Source organism: Ascaphus truei, chromosome 18 (genome assembly GCF_040206685.1).
Source record: "Ascaphus truei isolate aAscTru1 chromosome 18, aAscTru1.hap1, whole genome shotgun sequence".
Taxonomy (NCBI): Eukaryota; Metazoa; Chordata; class Amphibia; order Anura; family Ascaphidae; genus Ascaphus; species Ascaphus truei.
The window spans coordinates 25,584,111-25,603,614 of record NC_134500.1 but is presented as its reverse complement, the minus strand read 5'-3'; the positions used below and the strand labels follow the sequence as shown (position 1 = coordinate 25,603,614).

General features: G+C 42.1%; 1 protein-coding gene across 5 annotated transcripts in view; it reads left to right on the top strand.

Moving 5' to 3' along the window:
• Positions 1 to 12,570, top strand: part of SHF (Src homology 2 domain containing F) — a 282,507-nt gene extending 269,937 nt beyond the window's left edge. For 4 of the 5 annotated variants that reach the window (XM_075575896.1, XM_075575897.1, XM_075575895.1 and 1 more), the window contains one exon: positions 9,941 to 12,570. In XM_075575896.1, the coding sequence (XP_075432011.1) occupies positions 9,941 to 10,127 (187 nt within the window). In that variant the 3' untranslated portion in view covers positions 10,128 to 12,570. The remainder of the gene's footprint in view (positions 1 to 9,940) is intronic. The other variant, XM_075575899.1, reaches the window with a different exon arrangement.
• Positions 12,571 to 19,504: the final 6,934 nt, after the last annotated feature.

The following is a 19,504-nucleotide window of genomic DNA, read 5'->3' as shown; positions in this document are numbered from 1 at the left end:
ATTATTTTTTAAAGGTGCTTATATTCAACTATGTAACCAACCCTCTTGGCTTCTCAGGCAACACATCATTTTTTTAGGTCATACAGTACAAACTACAGTATACAAGTAGAGATCAATCCTATAAATACAGTACAGTACTATATCGTCCTCTGAACACATCAGTGAAACTATATATTGAAGATTTAGATCTCTCCATATATGTTCAAATGACAGTGTGTATATACACCGTAGCTATTTTTTAAATCAATGAGTAAAGGTTATGCTTTAATTTCTCCACTCAACAAATCCGACGGTCCAGAGTGCAGTCAAGGAGGGATCCTTTTTTTTTTGGTATCTATTAATTGGCACAATAACCCAATCCCCTGCAGGATCCCTATAACTTCGATCACTTACAGTTTGTACTCTACTATAGTAGCTGTCGTTTTGTCTCCCACCCACATCCCTTTTGAAGCAGCATTCCTCTCTGCACTTTTTTTTTTTTTTTTAAATACATGCCTCATTTGATTACTTTTAATGAAAACTAATTACCCAAGCTGCCAATCAAACCATTCTCCCGTGATCGATCGGAAGAAATTCTGCTTCCTTGGGTTGACCTTATGGCTGCCTTTCGGTTTCACTCAATTCTTCAGTCAGTGTAACCTTATATTACTACGGGTTACATTGTCTATTCTTACAGCTTGTTTCTCAGCCTTAGTCCCCTGCTGGGAACACTGCAACCCTTTCCTATTTGTGATAATTTGTTGAGAACTTGCCATGCTGGGTAGGTGCGCTAAAATCTGCTATAGAAACCAACGGATGCTGAGTATATTAAAACTCATAAAAATTGCCTTGAGTTGATTTTTTTTCATTTTCAATGCAGTAATTATCTACAGAACTGATTTTTTTTTTAACCCACAGAGGTACAGTAGGATATTGAATGTTTTGCTGCTATTACTGCCATTCACTGCCTGCTCTCACAATTCTCTTAAATGCCACACAATCTCTGCAATATGTCCCACTTGTACCCAACAGACTCTTAACTAAACGTATCTTCCTTGGTAAGTTATGTTTTTCTCGGACTTGGAAGACCCTGCTGTCTCCATGCTTTTGAACCAATTGAGTGGCACAAAGTGAGGCATTTGCCAAAATAGGCTACTAATCATGCCTGGAAGTGTCTTCAAAAGTTTTAATGTTTAGACGGTTTAAGCTTGCTTACCAGAGTGTGTCTTTGTACACAATCCCAATTTTCTCCTGGCAGATACTGTATACATTCAGCTCACAGGCAAGGGTCCCATTATTTCGTCTGGCTTCTGCTCCGTCCTATGCTAAAGAAGGGAAAACAGTCTGCCTTCAAAGAGAAGTAAAATACGTCCGATTATGTCTCCCCTCCAGCCCTAAGACAGAAACAAAGACAATGAATTTGAAGTGACATCAGAGTTGCACTAGAAGTATTGTTTAGTTTATATCCAATTGATTAAACACCAGATGTAGGGAAGCAAGATAAATCTTTCTCTGCACTTACTGTACATAAATGTCTTCAGCTGACAATGCATTGAGACAGAGATATAGATGAGCTTTTCACCATAAATCTTAAGTGTATAGAGCTGTCATTTTGGTTTTGAGTCTTTGGTAGAACAACAGAGCAGATTTCACTGCTGTGCCCTAGAATATTTCACACAAAGCATTGGATTTGTTCAATTTTATAACGTACACAATTACTATTCTGAGCAGATGAAACGAGCTGCCAGTTGGAGATTATGCCCATGTTCACTAAGTGGTGCTATTCTACCTATCTGCAACTTCTGGCAACAGAAGTCACAGGTACCTGTGGAAGTGACAGGGACAAAATGTAAATTTGCTGTTAAATGTTATCTGCACATAATTACATTTCTATTCTAATGTTCAACTACTGGCTTTATTTAGAAAAACAGATCCTGTTACTGTATAACAAACAAGTAACTAGTCATCTCAACAATACAAATATCGATCGGGTTTCTCAGCATGTTCATCTGACCATGAGCAAGTCAGTTAATTTCCCAGATCATCGGGTACCCAAGGCGAGGTTGTATTCTCTTCAAGACAGGGAATTCATTACTGAATACAGTGTATGGTATATAAAAAAATATTATTATTAAGACATTAGCTGTTGTACAGTATGTAATAGAATGCCCTGTCACGGGAGACAAGGAATTTTTAACGTCCTTACCTTCCGGGGTCACTTTCACCAGGCAGGGCACAGTTATTAAATAAATAGTTTATTTGGGCACGCCCACAGATAACAGAAATGCACAAAAACAGCTAGGTGCAGGCTTGCCCTTTGCTCCACGTCCAGGAAAACCACGGTACTATATTCGGTATAGCTACTGTACCTGACTTTCCCCGCTCGTTTCTGAGGCTTCATTCTCCACTCAGAACTCTGAGAACTTGTCCTCAGCTTGGCCAGGCTTCTCCCGGCACCTCAATGCAGAGTGCTCTGCTACTCTGAGCAGAGCACTTTTGAAAAGCCCGCCACAGCCTCACCGGACAAAGTCCCAAGTTGCTCCGCCTTCAGCCTGGCTGGGCTTCTCCAACACTTCCCTGCCTAGCACTCTGCTATTCCGAGTAGAGCACTTTTGAAAAGCCTGCCATGCGCTTCAACGGAGCAAGCCTGGAGATGTCTGGTACTCTGATTGGGCCGTCTCCTTACATAGCCCTTGCCGGCTATCCTTAACATGGAGCAAGGAGCGGCGACCAATCAGAGAATGGATTCTCACACAGCAGCCAATCACGAGCCGGAGGCTCGCCTCTCTGCACCAATCACAGGAGGGGGCATGCTTAGTTGCTCAGGACCTCCCCGTGATGAAGAGGATGCCGGCAAGCGGGAAATATGAACTGACCAATGGAAATCGCGCCTACGAGCAAGAACTTGAGCTCTTCAACTTGGCTGTAGAACTTTGGTTTTGGAACTTGCTGGCTGGGCAATACAGTACATAGGGAAAGACCTCCATATCGATACATACGCGTACTCGCAAAGTATGCTTACAGTATTACTGGTAAAACCGGTCACAAACATTTTACACAACTTTTGGTCACTTTTGCCCCCCAATATCTACTATTAGAAACACAGCCCCAAAGTTAGTTTTTTTTACCTACTGTAGTTTCTCCCAAGGGTCAAAACACACACATTTTACCCAGCTTAGGAGCTCACATAGGCGGCTAGGGAAACAGTTTTAAGGGGTTAGAACACATACATTGTATCCGGCTTTGAGTGCACATACTCGGCCAGATACACACGGTTTTGGGGGGTAGCTAGCCGGGCTTCACCTTTATTTTATGAGGCCAGCTACCCCTACTCTCACATGCACCTTCTAAATACTTTAAAGAAAAAGAGCTGTACATGTTAAACATTGAGGGCAAGTACTTTTTACACGTTTGGTGAGAAATATTTTGATGCTCCACTGTGCAGCACTTTGATATCTCCACTAGAAGTGAAGGAGTTAATTAAATTATAATGCTGTCACTTTTATTTCACACTCCCGAGGCATACAGTACACTCAATCTCTGCCTCTCCTCTCTAGTACTTCACCCCCTCTCCCCGGAGAGCCATCCGTTCAGCAGATGGTTTGAAAGCCCGGACAGCTCTCTCCTGATAACCTGCTTGAGCTTAATGAGAAATGACAGGATAGCTGAAATTGTATACCGTTGATCGCTTAATGTGTCTCTGCATTTGTATTGCCTTGTATTTGTCTATTAGCTTGGATATGTCTCCACATGTAAGTTTGTATCTGTATTAGCATGCGTACGTTTTTCTTGGTATAAAATAGCTAAGCAAGAACTGGGATGTTTTGCATTGGGAAAAAGTTTTTTTTTTTTTTTTTTTATAGAGGACTACAAAGAGTCTTGATGGGAATTATAAAGGATTTACATAACGGGTCTCTATGTCAGAGAGTAATGTAAATATTACACAAGATCAGTACAAAGAGAAAGTGTGCATATCAGGAATACACTCAATATGAAAAGCCTAGTGGCTCATAGCTAAGGAATGTCATGTGCAGTTCCACTAACCTAATACAAATATTTATAGATATTTATTCACATGCAGATTTACTTTAGAAATCCATAGTTCTAAAAAATATTACAAAAACATTTATTACAGGCACTTTTAAACATGGCCAACACTGTACTTTTCTTACAACTGCTTTGTAACTCACCCCAGATCACTGTATTTAGGGCCTATATATTTAAGTCATCAACTGTGTAAATGCTCTTAAATTTGTTAAATGGTCCAGTGCTTTTATGTATGTATCTTTATATAGCGCTATCCATGTGCAACTGCAGTTGTGGACCGCTTGCCTAGAGAATTCTGCACTAAAATGATGCAACATTTCTGTAGTCAGACTAATGGCCCATCGGATTAACACAGCGGGGGTCCCTGCATTTGAATGGGACTCACGCTGAGTGAATCCTACCGGGCTGCGAGTCCCATTCAAACGCAGGGACCCCCGCTGTGTTAATCCGATGGGCCATTACAGCCTTCTGTTGGCCATTTTAAATGTTACTGCGAGATGGTCACATTTTTCTTGGCAAATGGTGTACAACTGGCAGTTGCATCTGTATGTGGCGCTTCACAGCAGTTATACACGTGACCTAATAATATAACACATAATGGGAATAAGCGCTAGAGACATAAACATTAGGAGTGTCTGCCATGCAGAGCTGACGATCTAAGTGGCAAGTAGGGAAAATGTACAGAGATAGGAGGTTGTTATGGCAAGTGCGTCTGCAAAGGTGTCATGGCCGATGCATTAGATGCTTCCAATATGCTTCGTTAAAGAAGTGTGTTTTAAGATGGGTCTTGAAGGTGGAGAGAGAGGTGCTAGTCAGATATTTAAAGGAATTCCAGAGGGGTGGGGCAGTGGAGAAATTAGGGCTGAGAGGTAAGGAGGGCAGAAGAGTGTATAGCCTTAAATGAGAGGTCTGTGGAAGGAAACCTCCTGTGGCGCTGAGGTATGAATGGAAGTAGGATCTTGTGCAAAAGTTCTTGTCTTGGACTAATAGCCTCAGGAAAGGAAGACAAAAATACAGAGAACACTACAGTAGTGTATTACCCAGGGACAATAGTATAAAGAGAGCAATTTATTATATAAAAACAATTAGTAGAAAACAATTACATCAGACAATTGTGTCAGACATGAAAAATGCATATAAAACTTCCATGCGCTTGTGCACTAGGAAGATGAAACTGCTCCGCCGTGGTAAAAATTGAAATCCTACTCATCAGAGGTGACTAGGACATGCGCAATGGTTTTAAGGTCTTTACATCAGGTAACACCGCTCGCCGTGGGGTGGAATAGCCAGTTGATGCGGGAGGATCGCCTTCAATGCTCGTAGTCTCCTTGCTGACAGAGTCTGGTCGATCGGCTCCACTGCTGACGTCACCGCCTGGATAGCACTGCTACGGTGTCCCTGAGAGGCCAAAAAACCTCCAACGCGTTTCGAAACTCCTATTGGTGGGTTTCTTCGTCAGGGATGATTGCTGCATAGGGCTGTACTTCTATATATACCCCAGATCGTTCAATTAAGGCAATTATATTGTTTTAGTTTAAGAAACACCCAGTGGAAAGTCCTCTGATTGAACATGAATATAGGATACAATGGTGAATTACATCAAAAAGGAGGGATTTATTCTTCCCCTTTATATATTCCCAGCCCGCTATCTGGACATATGTTTATATATGTTTATATATATCTTTAAAATTGTGATAATATGCCATTTGTCTATATCTGTTCACCTTTTGATGTAATCCACTTTTTGATGTAATTCACCATTGTATCCTATATTCATGTTCAATCAGAGGACTTTCCACTGGGTGTTTCCCAAACTAAAACAATATAATTGCCTTAATTGAACGATCTGGGGTATATATAGAAGTACAGCCCCATGCAGCAATCATCCCTGACGAAGAAACCCACCAATAGGAGTTTCGAAATGCGTTGGAGGTTTTTTGGCCTCTCAGGGACACCGTAGCTGTGCTATCCAGGCGGTGACATCAGCAGTGGAGCCGATCGACCAGACTCTGTCAGCAAGGAGACTACGAGCATTGAAGGCGATCCTCCCGCATCAACTGGCTATTCCACCCCACGGCGAGCGGTGTTACCTGATGTAAAGACCTTAAAACCATTGCGCATGTCCTAGTCACCTCTGGTGAGTAGGATTTCAATTTTTACCACGGCGGAGCAGTTTCATCTTCCTAGTGCACAAGCGCATGGAAGTTTTATATGCATTTTTCATGTCTGACACAATTGTCTGATGTAATCGTTTTATACTAATTGTTTTTATATAATAAATTGCTCTCTTTATACTATTGTCCCTGGGTAATACACTACTGTAGTGTTCTCTGTATTTTTGTCTTCCTTTCCTGAGGCTATTAGTCCAAGACAAGAACTTTTGCACAAGATCCTACTTCCATTCATACCTCAGCGCCACAGGAGGTTTCCTTCCACAGACTTCTCATCTGGTTGGGAGATACCAGATTAACCTTTTGGGCAGCTCTTGGACTACCTTCATTGGACTTTGTATCACAGGTTTTATATCTTTGTTTATCACTGTATATTGTTTGCACGAGCGCTATTTGCACTTACAATTTCACCACTTTAAGTGAGAGGTCGCTTAGGCTAAAGTGTAGAAGAACGTTAGGAAGGAATGACATTAGAAGGTTAAAATAGTCGAGATGGGAGAGAATGATGGCCTACGTTAGCGTTTTAGGAGTAAAGCGTTGGAGGAAAGGGAGAATCTTTGCAATGGTAAGAAGGCAACAACTACAGGTTTTTGCTGCATTGTGAATGTGAGAGGAGAATGTGAGGGAGGAATCCAATGTGACTCCTAGACAGCGTGCTTGTGATACTGGGTGTACGATTGTACTGCCAATAATAATGTATAAGAGAGCAATAGGGCCAGGCTTGGGAGGAAGATGAGGAGCTCCATCTTTGACATGTTATGTTTGAGTCGGCAGAGGGCCATCCAGGATGATATAGCAGAGAGACATTGAGACTTTGGACTGTACAGCAGGCGTAAGGTCAGGGGTTGAAAAGTAAATGTGTGTGTCATCAGCATAGAGGTGATATTTGAACTCAAGAGGTGTGGTAAGGTTACCTAGTGTGTGTGTGTGTGTGTGTTCTCAGGACAAACCCCTGGGGTACTCCCACAGAGATAGACAGAGGAGGAGGTGTTGGTAAATGAGACATTAAAGGTACTATGGGAGAGATAAGAGGAAATCCAGGCTCACGTTCTGTTATGGATACCAAGAGTATGGAGAATGTGAAGAAGAGGGTGTTCCCCAGTATCAAATGCTGCAGAGGTAGAATAATATGAGCAGTGTAATGACCTTTGGCAGCGTTGAGGTCATTAATTTATTTTAGTGAATGGTGTTTCGGTGGAGTGAATGCTATGGAAGCCAGATTATAGAGAATTCAGGAGAGAATAGGAGGTAAGAAAATAAAGGAAACGAGAGGCACAAGTCATCCAAAGAGTTTAGCAGAAAATGGCAGGAGGGAGCCAGGGCGATAATTACAGAGACATGTTAGGCTAAGCTTGCTGTTTTTGAGAAAAGGTATAACTGTTGCATGCTTGAAAGAGGTAAGAAAGGTACCAGAGTGGAGGAAAAGATTGAAAATATCTGTGAGTGAGGGAATTATAGTAGGAGCGAGAGGCTTGAGGGAATGGAATCAAGAGGGCAAGTGGTGTAGAATATGAGGTTATTTTAATGAGGCTGCTAAACAGGGGCCAGGGTCAAGTTTAACCCTTTCCCCTCCGGCACTCGTGATCGCTCTGTCACTGATGACAGAATGGAAGATTGGTCGTATTCTTTTAAGATCGCGTTCTGCGCTTCCAGCGCAGAACGCAGTCTCCCCTAAAAAAACAAGAAATTAGATTGGCATAGCTACATCATCATGGGGTTCCTGAATTACCAAACCAGGTTAAGGGATCTTGTATAATGACAAAGTAAAGTTTATTATAACACATGCAACATAGGTGGGAAGAAGTTTGATACATTGATGCTAAGAGAATAAAGATTCATAGCATCACTGAGTGCTCTATGGACTTACTCCTGAGAGCTGGCACCCTGAAGGGCCACTTGACATACTCCCTAATTCATGTCTTCTTCCTCTTTTGATCGAACCCTCAATGTTATCTAAAAGGAAGAGGAGGAGCCTCCTCTTTGGTTCACATTCACAGGGTGATGTATCAATTTTAAGTGGTAGCTCAGGAGCAATCACTTGATTCAGAGGAAGGGGTAGCAGAAATCTTAGTCCAACATCTGGCAATAATATCTCAAAGGGGAAAATAGTCCTTGCTGTCCTCAGTAAGTGGCAATCAATTTATCCCTGAATCAATTCACTTCCTATGTTTTATCTTGTCTTGCATAACCTCTGTACTATACTTCTTTTCACCCAATAACATTTCTTAGACCCGTTCACTGTATCTGCCATCAGTGGTAGTAAATGCCACATTTTCACAACCCCCTTATATGTATGCAACCCACTTTGATTTTTTTTTGCTGGTTACTGTAAACTCAGTCGTATTTTCTCTCATCTCCATGGATAACGGAATTTGGATATAATTGCAAACAATAATCATATCCCCACTTAGACGCCTCTTTTCTAAAGCCAAAAATCCTCATGAGTCAAAACTTCCATTCCCTTTATTACTTTGACTCTTCTCTACAACTTTTTCTTGTTCAAGTTATCATTTGTTTTGTTTATGGTGAGATGCCCAAAACGGCACTTTGTAGTCAAGGTGCGATTTGTTCTTATGTAAAGGATGGAAGCCTTTAACTAAGCTACAAATCATTATTTCAAATGATCCTACCCAGAGCTATGCTAACTGGGAATAAAATGTAAGGATCGCAAATCAGAAATTATACAACCATGACTATACTGCTGGTTGGCACTGATAAAAGACCTAGGGTTGCGAGATATACCGGTATCATAGTAAAAACGCGATAACATCTGACGGTATGCCGATATGGAAGATGAGTTGTTATCGCAGTTATACCATGGTGTCGGAGTGTGGGGGTGAGAGGCGCATATTTTAACTTGCTGTGCTGTCAGAAACCGGATCCGGAGACTGAGACATGCTGCTCACTCCCTCCTCACTCCCTCCCGGCGGGCCTCTATGCTTCTCACTGAAGGGAGGGAGGGTGAGGAGCGCCTGGTAGCTTTGTGTGGGACAGCAGAGATAGTGAGAGCAGGAATGCAGTTAAAGGGCACAACCCCTCCCTAGCTCTTACCCCCTTCACTAATCCTCCCTGTGGCATTCTTAACCCCTTCCTCCCTGCCTGGGACTCTTACCCCATCCTCCCCCGGAACTCTTAACCCCATCTTCCACCTCTCCCCTGGGATTTTTAACACTCCCTTCTTACCTTGACCCCCTCCCCCCGGGGACCCTTAACCCCATCCTTCCCCTAGAACCCTTAACCCCATCCTTCCCCTGGGACCTTAACCCATCCTCACTGGCACTCTTACATCTCCCTTTTTTCTTCTCTCCCCTTTCTTTCCCCCTGCCCATGGGAATCTTAACGCTCTTCTTCCCTCCCCCCCCTCTCCCCCCTCTCCCCCCTGGGACTTTTCCTCCCCTCTTCTTCCTCCTCTGCTGGGACTCTTCTTCCCCCCCCTGGGATCCTCCCCCCCCTCTCCTCTGTGATCCTTCCCCTGCCTTTCTCCCCCCACCTCACCTTTGTTCTAGTAAATCTAATGAAAATGCATTTCTGTTTTAAACTTTTGACTTAAATTTACTAGAAGTTTTTCAGCTTTATTTCAAAGAAAATATTTATCGCGATATACATCGCTCTCGCGATAGTTATCGTTATTGTGGGTTTGTTTTTTCTGTTCTCGCTCAACTCTAATTCGAAGCACAATTTACAGTGTATGTATGAAATTGTGTAGAATGACTTTTTAATTATTTTTCTGTCTTCTCAAACAGAAGCAGCCAAGGATTCATGCACATGAAGCTCTCCCGTACCAAAGAAAACAAGTATGTCCTTGGACAGAACAGCCCGCCCTTCGACAGCGTGCCCGAAATCATCCATTACTATGCCAGCCGCAAGTTGCCCATCAAAGGAGCAGAACACATGTCATTACTGTACCCAGTTGCTATCCGGACTCTCTAGCGTGCTGATAGTGGATTACTACTATAGCATGGACGGTTTATCGCCAATGCTAACAGACTAAGTATGGGCTGCAAAAGAGCCACGCAGGAGCATCATCCTCCTCACAAAAAGTTGGCTAATGACTACTCTCACCGAGTCGCCACAAGGAGTGGTAGGTTAACCTAATGGCTGCAATCTAAGCCATTCCTGATTTTATACCTTCCATTCCAACTCGCTGCACAATAAGCATCTCGCTATGGTACCTTTTGGATGGATTATGTAAAATCAGCAGTGGTTAGTCTTTCTGCTGCCCTAAAGCCAGCAGACTATCAACATTAAAGCAGCAATCACCCCTTGCCAACCCCCCCCCCCCCTTTTTTGTTTTTAAACCATGGGAAGAGGTGCCCTGGAGCTAAACTGCTTTCTTCAACTCTTGGAACCTCCTGTTCCCAAGATACCTACTGGTGAAGTCACAGGTACCTGTATTACTAAAATTACATGAAATTTACATGGCCATCCACCAGGAAGAAGCAACCAATGACATCTATGGAGGAAATAGTAAATATCCTGGGAACTTGATAAAGTTCAGCTGAGTAGGATGTCCTGTACCCATCCTGTAAAAAAAAAGGGGCGGGGGTGTGGGAGGGGGGAAAGCGAGCCTTGCCGCTTTAATGCGATCATTAATTAAAGTAATCCAAATACATGGATTCATGGTGGCAGTGGTGACCAGCCAGTCACCGTAAACGTTTTTACAGAGTGAAGCTCTAAAGATGATCTGGGACAGCATGTCCCGAATGATGCAATATTATATCTATAAAGTGCTTGTTATTTAAAAAAAAAATACAATATTTGGTTTTATGCCCCTGTATTCTCTCCCTTCCACTCTTCATTATACAACACAGCCTCAGATGGGTGCATTTTACCCCTTGTTTGTAGTTTGTTTGTGTAGAACAGCACTTCTGAAAAGCTCAGCAATACTTTACATTCTCATCAAGTAGCAAAGGTGTTAAGAAATGAAGTTAGAGATAGAAATAAGGTCCATCTCCATGGCATTGCATTGATTTCTATCAGTGACAATGAATGCAATAACAATGTGAGCGGAGTTTACAAATATTTTTGTAGGCCACATATCACGGGTCCCTTTTGTGTGGGATTTGCAGTCATATTTCATTTTGCAGCCTCTCTTTAAATAATCCCAACATGGGCATGACCTACAACGGCGCCTGCAATTGATTGTACAGAATTGGTTGACAACAAGTAAAAGTCTCAGGTGGGGTTGAGAAATATCCTATCGAATATCTTATTAGTAACATTATTGGACCGGAAAGAAATTCAGTGTATTTTTTAAAAGACAAATGTTATGGTAGCACTTATTGAACAGAATAGCATGCTAGTAATCATTTCCTCAAACACTTCAAAAATTATATTTACGCCAAAACACCTACACGGGTAGCGGGCTTCATTGAGCTCTCTCTTGTGGTATGTTGGAGTATTCTTCAGTAACATTACCATGCAATGGTAACATGTTCTGATCCATTACCATCTTTTCTCTACAGCCACTCTAACTGTTTTGAGGGCAATGTACAGTAGTTCAAAGTGGCAGTAGCAGCCATATTGGTCATAGAGAACCAATCGATCCTTTGCAGATTGTCATACACGTTTTGAAAGTTATTCGTAGATAATAATTCCTGTACAGCGTACAGAGTGTTTATAAACTTGTTGGGTTTCTATGTAGTTGTCATCACAACCTGCAATAATGGCAGTGCAGACGTGCTGTATGCTAAATATCAACCAATTTACATGATCATGATTGGTATTCTGTCTTTACTCTCCCAGAATGGGTGTTGCGCTTACAGTTGGAAAGATAAACATTGATATCAATCCACATGGAAGGTAAAGAGGTTTAAGCAACTTACTCAGTGGCATCATAAAAACAGATTTAAATGTATGACCGAGTCAAAACGTACAGTAGGTCTCGGGTCATTTCAGCTCTTTAGTATTTTATTTTAATTTAATTTCAGGTCTTTGGTTTTGTTCAAGTATTTCCCTCTATCTGTGATGTCACCGTGAGAAAATGTTTCTACACCAATAGTTCTTTCTCAGTTAGTAGTTAAGTCATTGCGTTGTGTTACACGAAAGCTACTACTACTGTATTTTGTGACTGAGACCCCAGGGTTTCCTAAATTGGAACTGAACATTAATTATACATTCTTCCTGTTAACTGTCTTAGATGGAAATTTGTAACGGAAACCTGTTTACACCAAGTTCTTTTTAACACTTTTGCTGCGGGGATCACTGTCCTTTCCTTCTACCCACCAGGTGAAATGTTTGGGTACGTACAGTACACCCGCTGGTTGACAGAAAATGCTCTTTCCTGCCCTCTTCCCATTTGTGTTTCTACTGCTGTTACAATTTTGCGTTTGTGACTATTGCCTTGTTAAATAAAAACTGTCTATTTAATGTATTATTTTTTATTGGTATTTCATTGCCACACCAACCTATTTAAAGCAGCAGGTCAAGCTGCCGTTTTTTCCCCCTTTAATATGTGCATCAATACAATCCACACAATTCACACAATAATAAGTAATTAGCTAAGTTACCGATAGAACCGTTCTCCTGTGATCGATCAGCGAAGATTTGGCTCGGGATTCAATAAATGGCTATCAGTGCAGCTGAAGACAACCAAAGATGCTAAATTCTGTGGGGAAGATCATGTGACCAGACAGTCACTAGATACAAACAAAAGACAGGGGTGCCCAATGCTACTTCCAATTGACAAAACATATAGAGTAATAAGTATAAAGTTTAAACACTTCAAAATTAATAATAATTGCTTGGTTGTTTAGTTAAACCCTTTGGCCAAAGCATCATAAGCCTGCATACCACGTCAAGGTATAACCAAATTAATGCAGGTCCTAACATTAAAACTGTGAACCTTTCCTTTTACCTCTGTATGACGGGAAGCAACCACAGTGAGTCCTGTCCATTCAGCAAAATGCCAGAACCTCCCAAGTTAGTTTGAGCGTGCTGGGAATGTATGTGTTAATTTAGTCACTAGATACAATTGGTGCACTGCTAGAGAGAGGGCAGGGCTCAAAAAGGGTGTGCCAGAGCCTGTTTCAGAAGAGGAAGGGAGTGTGACTGTAAATGGTTGCTATAGAAACAAAAAATGCTTGTTACATTATGACTTTCATTCATAGCTGTTTAAAAAATGCTATAAGTATTTTCTCAGTGCAGAACTTATTTTATTAAAAAAACAAACAAAAAAAAAACATGTAGGGTATTGCTTGGTCTGCAGCTTTAGGAGCTGGGGTGGAATTAGAATAAAAGCAGGTAAGTTTAAGATTGGGGGGGAAAAAAATCTCAGGTATTCATACGAGACTAATTAGTTTATCACCTAAGGCTTTATCCACATGATAACCCACAGCACAGTTGTAATTAACTTGTTGACTGTAATTACAATAGCAGAACACAAAATGAGTACAGTACACTATACATTCACAGTGCTAAGATAATTGGACAAAACTGCTAAAGAATTTGTCTGGCACGACATCTATTTCAATCCTCTGTACTTCGCTGACAGGTTTTCTGCAACTTGAGCTGAAATTGACACGAATGACATCTCCCTTCCAGTACTGTATGTTTAAAGTGCAGTTTGACAAATAGACAGCAATTTCAACAACCTGAGAAGGTTTCAGGGATGTTGGAATTCGTGAAATGTGTAATTTCTAACACGATAAAAAGCAAAAGTCGCTGTAAGTTCTCTATTTGATTGACCTCTCTAATGCTAGCGAGTATTATGAGGCATTGAAAACGCATCCTTTGTTTATTGAAGTATAACGTTCTTTACCGTAGCAATGAATTCACTTTGAAAAAGCTTTTTCAATTTCACAAATAGATGGAATGGGTGTAGCAGGGTCAGTAGCAGGATGGCAGCTCTTCACCCATCCCACTTCTATTCAGAAGCTCTTCGTATGCTGGAAATACACACTTCTAAATGCACTACTCTAGCAGCAAAAAGCATGTATATAGAAAACATGGACGGCATGTAACAAGAAAGAAGTGGTGCATTGCACCAGATATTTGAAGAAGACCAATCCTGTTGATTTTAATTGGATTTTCTTTTCTTTGATCTGGCGCAGTAGTTTTTGCCACCGAATTGCACCACATTTGTCTATATTCATAGGTTTATATTCTTTGACTAAAATTAGGTATTTTAAGTTGTTTTATTTACTGTACAGGCATACCCCGATTTAAGGATACTCGCTATAAGTACACTCGCGAGTAAGGACATATCGCCCAATAGGCAAACGGCAGCTCGCACATGCGCCTGTCAGCACGTCCTTGTCATGGGAGAGGGGGTTTGGCCCGGTATTAAAGGGGTTACACCCCATTTGGCCACCCCCTGCTCTCACTTGGGAAGCAAGGGGTTAACTGGACTGCGGTCCAGCAATGTGTTTTCCTCTGCTTCAGCAACCAAATGTATAGTCCCCTGTAAATGTGTATTGTTCCCATTCCAGTGTTTGCACCAACACATACACTGGGATTGGTGCAGGAGGGAAAGGGTTAATGTTAGTTCAGTGTTTATAGCCCTTTGTTCCCTTTTCCTGCCTTTTCAGGCTCCATTTTACAGCTCTCCATAAGTCGCCATTGCAGACCAATGCAACTTTATGGAAATTCCGGCGATTTGGGCCTGTTTCGGTAGAAGACCTGCAGGTGGCGCCCGAGAGGAGGAGCGGTGGTTCCCCATTGTAAGTCAATGGAGCCATCCATTTCAATGGGGATTCCCCGACACCAACCACCAGGAACGGGTTGGCAGCCATCCAAACCACAGACAGCAAGAGCGGAAACATTTTCTTAAAGAGAGCTTTGATCACACTGAGTGCAAGGTCAACTACAATTGGCGTGGGAAACTTAGGTTCTATGGCACCCAGAAATAAAGTTCTTTTTGCCCCTAAACCCTAGGAACCCCCACACACGACCACCATCGGGTCCGAGAATGAGGGACCCCCGTAAAGGGTCGCGCTCACCAACGAGGTTCATCCCATTGAGTCCCATGGCGGCGCCGGCTCATGCATTCCCTATGGCGGTGCTGGCCATTGATTCCAATGGGAGAAAGCCGCGTGGCTTTAAAACGGCTAAGTCCGAAAAGGTAAAAAGGGTAAGCCCATATCTCCGGTTCTGCGAGGACCAGAGGGTTGGGATTTGGGTTGCATGTAGTCACTGTTCTGGCATGACTGCATGGCCATTTCCAGGCCACTCCGAACAACCAGACGGAGTAGGGGCAAATGTGACAAATTGTGGTTTTCCTATAGACTTCAATGGCGTAGTTGCTCCATTGAAAGTCTATAGCGGCGGAGCCCATTGACTTCAACGGCGGAGTTGCTCCATTGAAAGCCTATAGCGGCGGAGCCCGTTGATTTCAATGGGAAAGAGTGAAAAGTAGAGATTTATTCTAGCTATGGTGGAGAATCCTGCATTAAAGTTAATGGGGGATTTTAACTTGTTTTTTTGTATCTCTGGTTCTGGGGGTCGCAGAGAGCTGAAACTTGGCCACCGTGGAGAGTCACCTCCGGCATGAGGGACTGGCAAGTTTCAGCCCGCTTGGGCCAGCAGAACGGATTATTTTAATATATGAAGGTATTAAAGAATGAATTGTATTTTGGGTCTGGCATAAAAACTCAGAGCCCATATGGTATGGTAATGCTCAGGATGGGAGACAAGTGGTCTATCATAAACCCCAGATCAAAGACTCCCCCACCCTGCTTGTGTATGCGAGCACAATGGAAAGCAGGACATGAGTACTTGATGCTAAGTGTGGTAATTCACACCTTGGGACAAAGGAGTTCCTGGCCAAGCCAGACTTTAAGATGCCAAGCTTGTGGGCGGGGGCTAGGGAAATAAGCCCCTGATGAAAACATGGATATCCACCCAGTGGGCAGGTATTACGGTGCCCCTCAGGTGAGGTGGCAAGGAGAGATTGGGTGCAGGTAATTGTTCTCTAATGACCTGCACTCAATGATAAGGTATAGAACTGGAATTACATATAAACCAGTGTCAATCCTATACTCAGTTGTCTTCGTGTCTTTTCGTGATGTCTTCATCTGAACCTGTATTGTGGAAGGAATTGCCAATCCTGTATCCTGATTGCTTTCTTGTCCAACCGTGAAGTAAGTGTCTCTATTTTGCCTGTTATTTGTATATCTTGTGTTCACCTTCTTTAAGGAATAAACTATATTTATTATATCCAAATCATGTTCAATTCAACCCAGATATTTTGGTGTGCATTATTATAACTTATCACTAGCTACCGTGACAGTCCTGAACAGCAATACCGGCTCCCTACCCAAGCTGTGTGCAAGCGGGGAGACTATAGAGCCTGTTACAAATGTGCTATTTACATCAGTTATGCACGTATATGACGATTGCAGTAAAGTACATGCATCGATAAGTGGGGAAAAGGTAGTGCTTCACTTTAAGTACATTTTCTCTTTATATACATGGTCCGGTCCCATTGCATACGTTAATGTGGGGTACGCCTGTACGTTCCATGTCTGGGACTGCTGCAGCCATAATGTAGATTAAATAACGTTGGTTATTTTGGCATTGATTTTAATGACTTTATAGTTATTCCCATTGGCGAGAACATGAACAGTTTATTTAGTAGATGGTCATTTAATATTAGCTGCAAATACTGGACACACCGACTAGACCATAAATTACATTTTTGTTTTTTATGGACTTTTCCTCCATGAATATGCTATATTTTCTCTCAAACCCAATATAATATTTGTAGGTAATGAGTGGTAATATTTGTGCATAGAGTAAAGACTATTCTGTTTTCTAGGCAATGCATATTGATATAGAAGGTAGCCTAACCAATTACTACAGTATGGGAATTGATGGATAATGGTTACCTCTTCACACTTAGACATCTAGAACCCTATGTTATAGTCTGTATTTGAAAGGCTAGACACTTGCTTTCTATACTTGATCTCTGAGAGCATTTTTTAACCTACTGAATTCAATTACTGTTTAGTTATTTTGAAGAGTCTCTGGTTAGGGATCTAATCAGAATTTGTTGTCGAAAGTTCAAATATGCTTCAACAACTGATATGGACTTAATCCATATGCTAGTTTACACTCTATATAAAAAATATTCTGGTGTATCCTTAACTTGTTGTATATATTTATCTGTTTAAACTGAAGTAGTGAAGTTGTTATCAAGATCTCTACAGCTACCTCGTTCACCCATGGAGTCCCAATCTTTTTTTCATTTATAATTGTACTGTACCTGAAATGGCGTGAGAGGTTCCCTGGAGCTGATCCCCCAATCTTCCAACCTTCAAGGGCCCACAGTATCCGAGATTTGCGCTGGTGAAATGTGCCTGCATTGTCACCAATAGAAAGTAGCAACATTACAGTATCTCCCGATGACATTGGAGCTTTGAATAGGCCAACGTCTGGCCAAGTATTCTTGCCTGGTGGAGAAACTACTTCCACAAGGACCAGGGGAGTGTCGTAAGTACCATAAAAATAAAGAAACATCACATAGTGTAGTAATGTTAACAAAAATATATAAGCAATAAATGGACTCGCAAATGGCTACTCACAATAGAGTAGAGATATCAGGCAGTCATCCAACTTAAGGGGTGGATGTTCCCATAGATGTGCAGCAATATTCAGCAGTCAGTCTCGAAAGAAAAAGAACGCTAACTCCGTGGATGACTGTGGAACTGAAATAGGCAACAGTTTACATAGACCTCGGCCTCTATCTCAGTAAATGGAGGCAAGCTGCCGACCAATCACATTATGGATGCTACATGCGGTTCTATCACAGAGCCAGGGCTTGCCTGTGATGGACCAATCCAGGCCGGACAGTGACTGTATCTTGGACAACCCACAAGGTTTGGCTTGTGTCCTTAAGCATGGATTTCAAACTGACCAATGGGAACAACACCTACGGGGCTCACCTAGCAATGGTTCCCACAGCCGATATCTCCCGCAGAGATGGGCACCTCAGCGTCTGGGATGAACAAAGGCTCCACTCTGAACCAGTGTGTCTCAAACCTGAGTGCTGCCCATCTAGGGTTAGGAGATATACGGGTATTAAGTAATATCACAATAACATAATCTCCTGGAGTCCAATATGATATCACCTGATATTGTGATATTGCGGGATGCTACCACTGTGCTGTCTCTCTCCCCAAGTACCCCTACCTTTCTGATTCTGAATTCTGACTCAAGGGGAGGGGGAGGAGCTTCAGGCAGCATGGGGAGTGAGATTGTGTGAGAGCAGCGGGCTGCAGCAGGGAAAGATAGGAAATCCTCTCCTCTTTTTCGATATCGCTGATCCCTCCTCTCACAATGTTCTGAAGCACTGCACCTACCTCCCTTGTTTAACACAAACCCGGATTCCTCTGTGTGCAGGCTGAATAAAGGAATTACCACACAGAGCACACTGAGAAATACATGGAACACATTCACCATTGAATAAAGGTTTCCAGTTACACAGTACATTTTGGCCACGGTCGCCACAAGAAGGGGAATACAAATGGGGAAACTGAGGGATCCAGCCATATGGTAGGGGCACTGACTGGACTTAACCTTTTAATATGCGAGCCACATTGCCCCTACCATCACAATAATTTTGTATTTCTGGGGGGTACAATGAAGCGTCTGTATATATTGTAAACCCTCAGATGTCTGACTTACAGAGACCCCTGGTTCAGATAGTATAAAAAATGCTCTTTTAAAGACCTGAGGTTAAATTGGCCAGCTGGCAATCTGCTTTAAATCATGGTTTCAATAACATGGGATAAAAAGATAGTAAAACATACTGGACACCCAACAAGCTCCTATTGAACCCCCAAAATAACCACAACATATATATAAGCATATGAGTGTCACAGAGGAGTGCTACTGAGCATGGCAATATATATTTAAAATCAAAGACAGAACATAAAACACAGACAGAGCTCAGTTTTTAGCACATCCAGTGAAACTCATACACGGTACAGTGCCTGAATATATATGTATAAATATCGAGTAAAATGGTCTTTTAGTTTAACATTTTTGGCCAAAATTGTTGTAAGCCCCTGAGCCAACTGCACGGCAGACCACAATTCAGGGGTCCCTAACGCTAATATAAATTCTTAATAACCTGTGTAGTAACAGGAAGAATGATTTATAGTAAATCTGTCAATATTAGTTGCAAAGTTCTAAGTCTGATTGAAGCTTTTAATAACCTGTACATTACCAGGAAAAACACTCTGTATTAGAGTTGCCACAACCATACTGCAAGCCAGCAAGTTCCCCTGAGTGGAAGATGCTATGGAGTGAGCCCTTAACCATTTAAATGTGGGAGGGGGTGAGCTACAATTAGGTAGGAGGTTGCC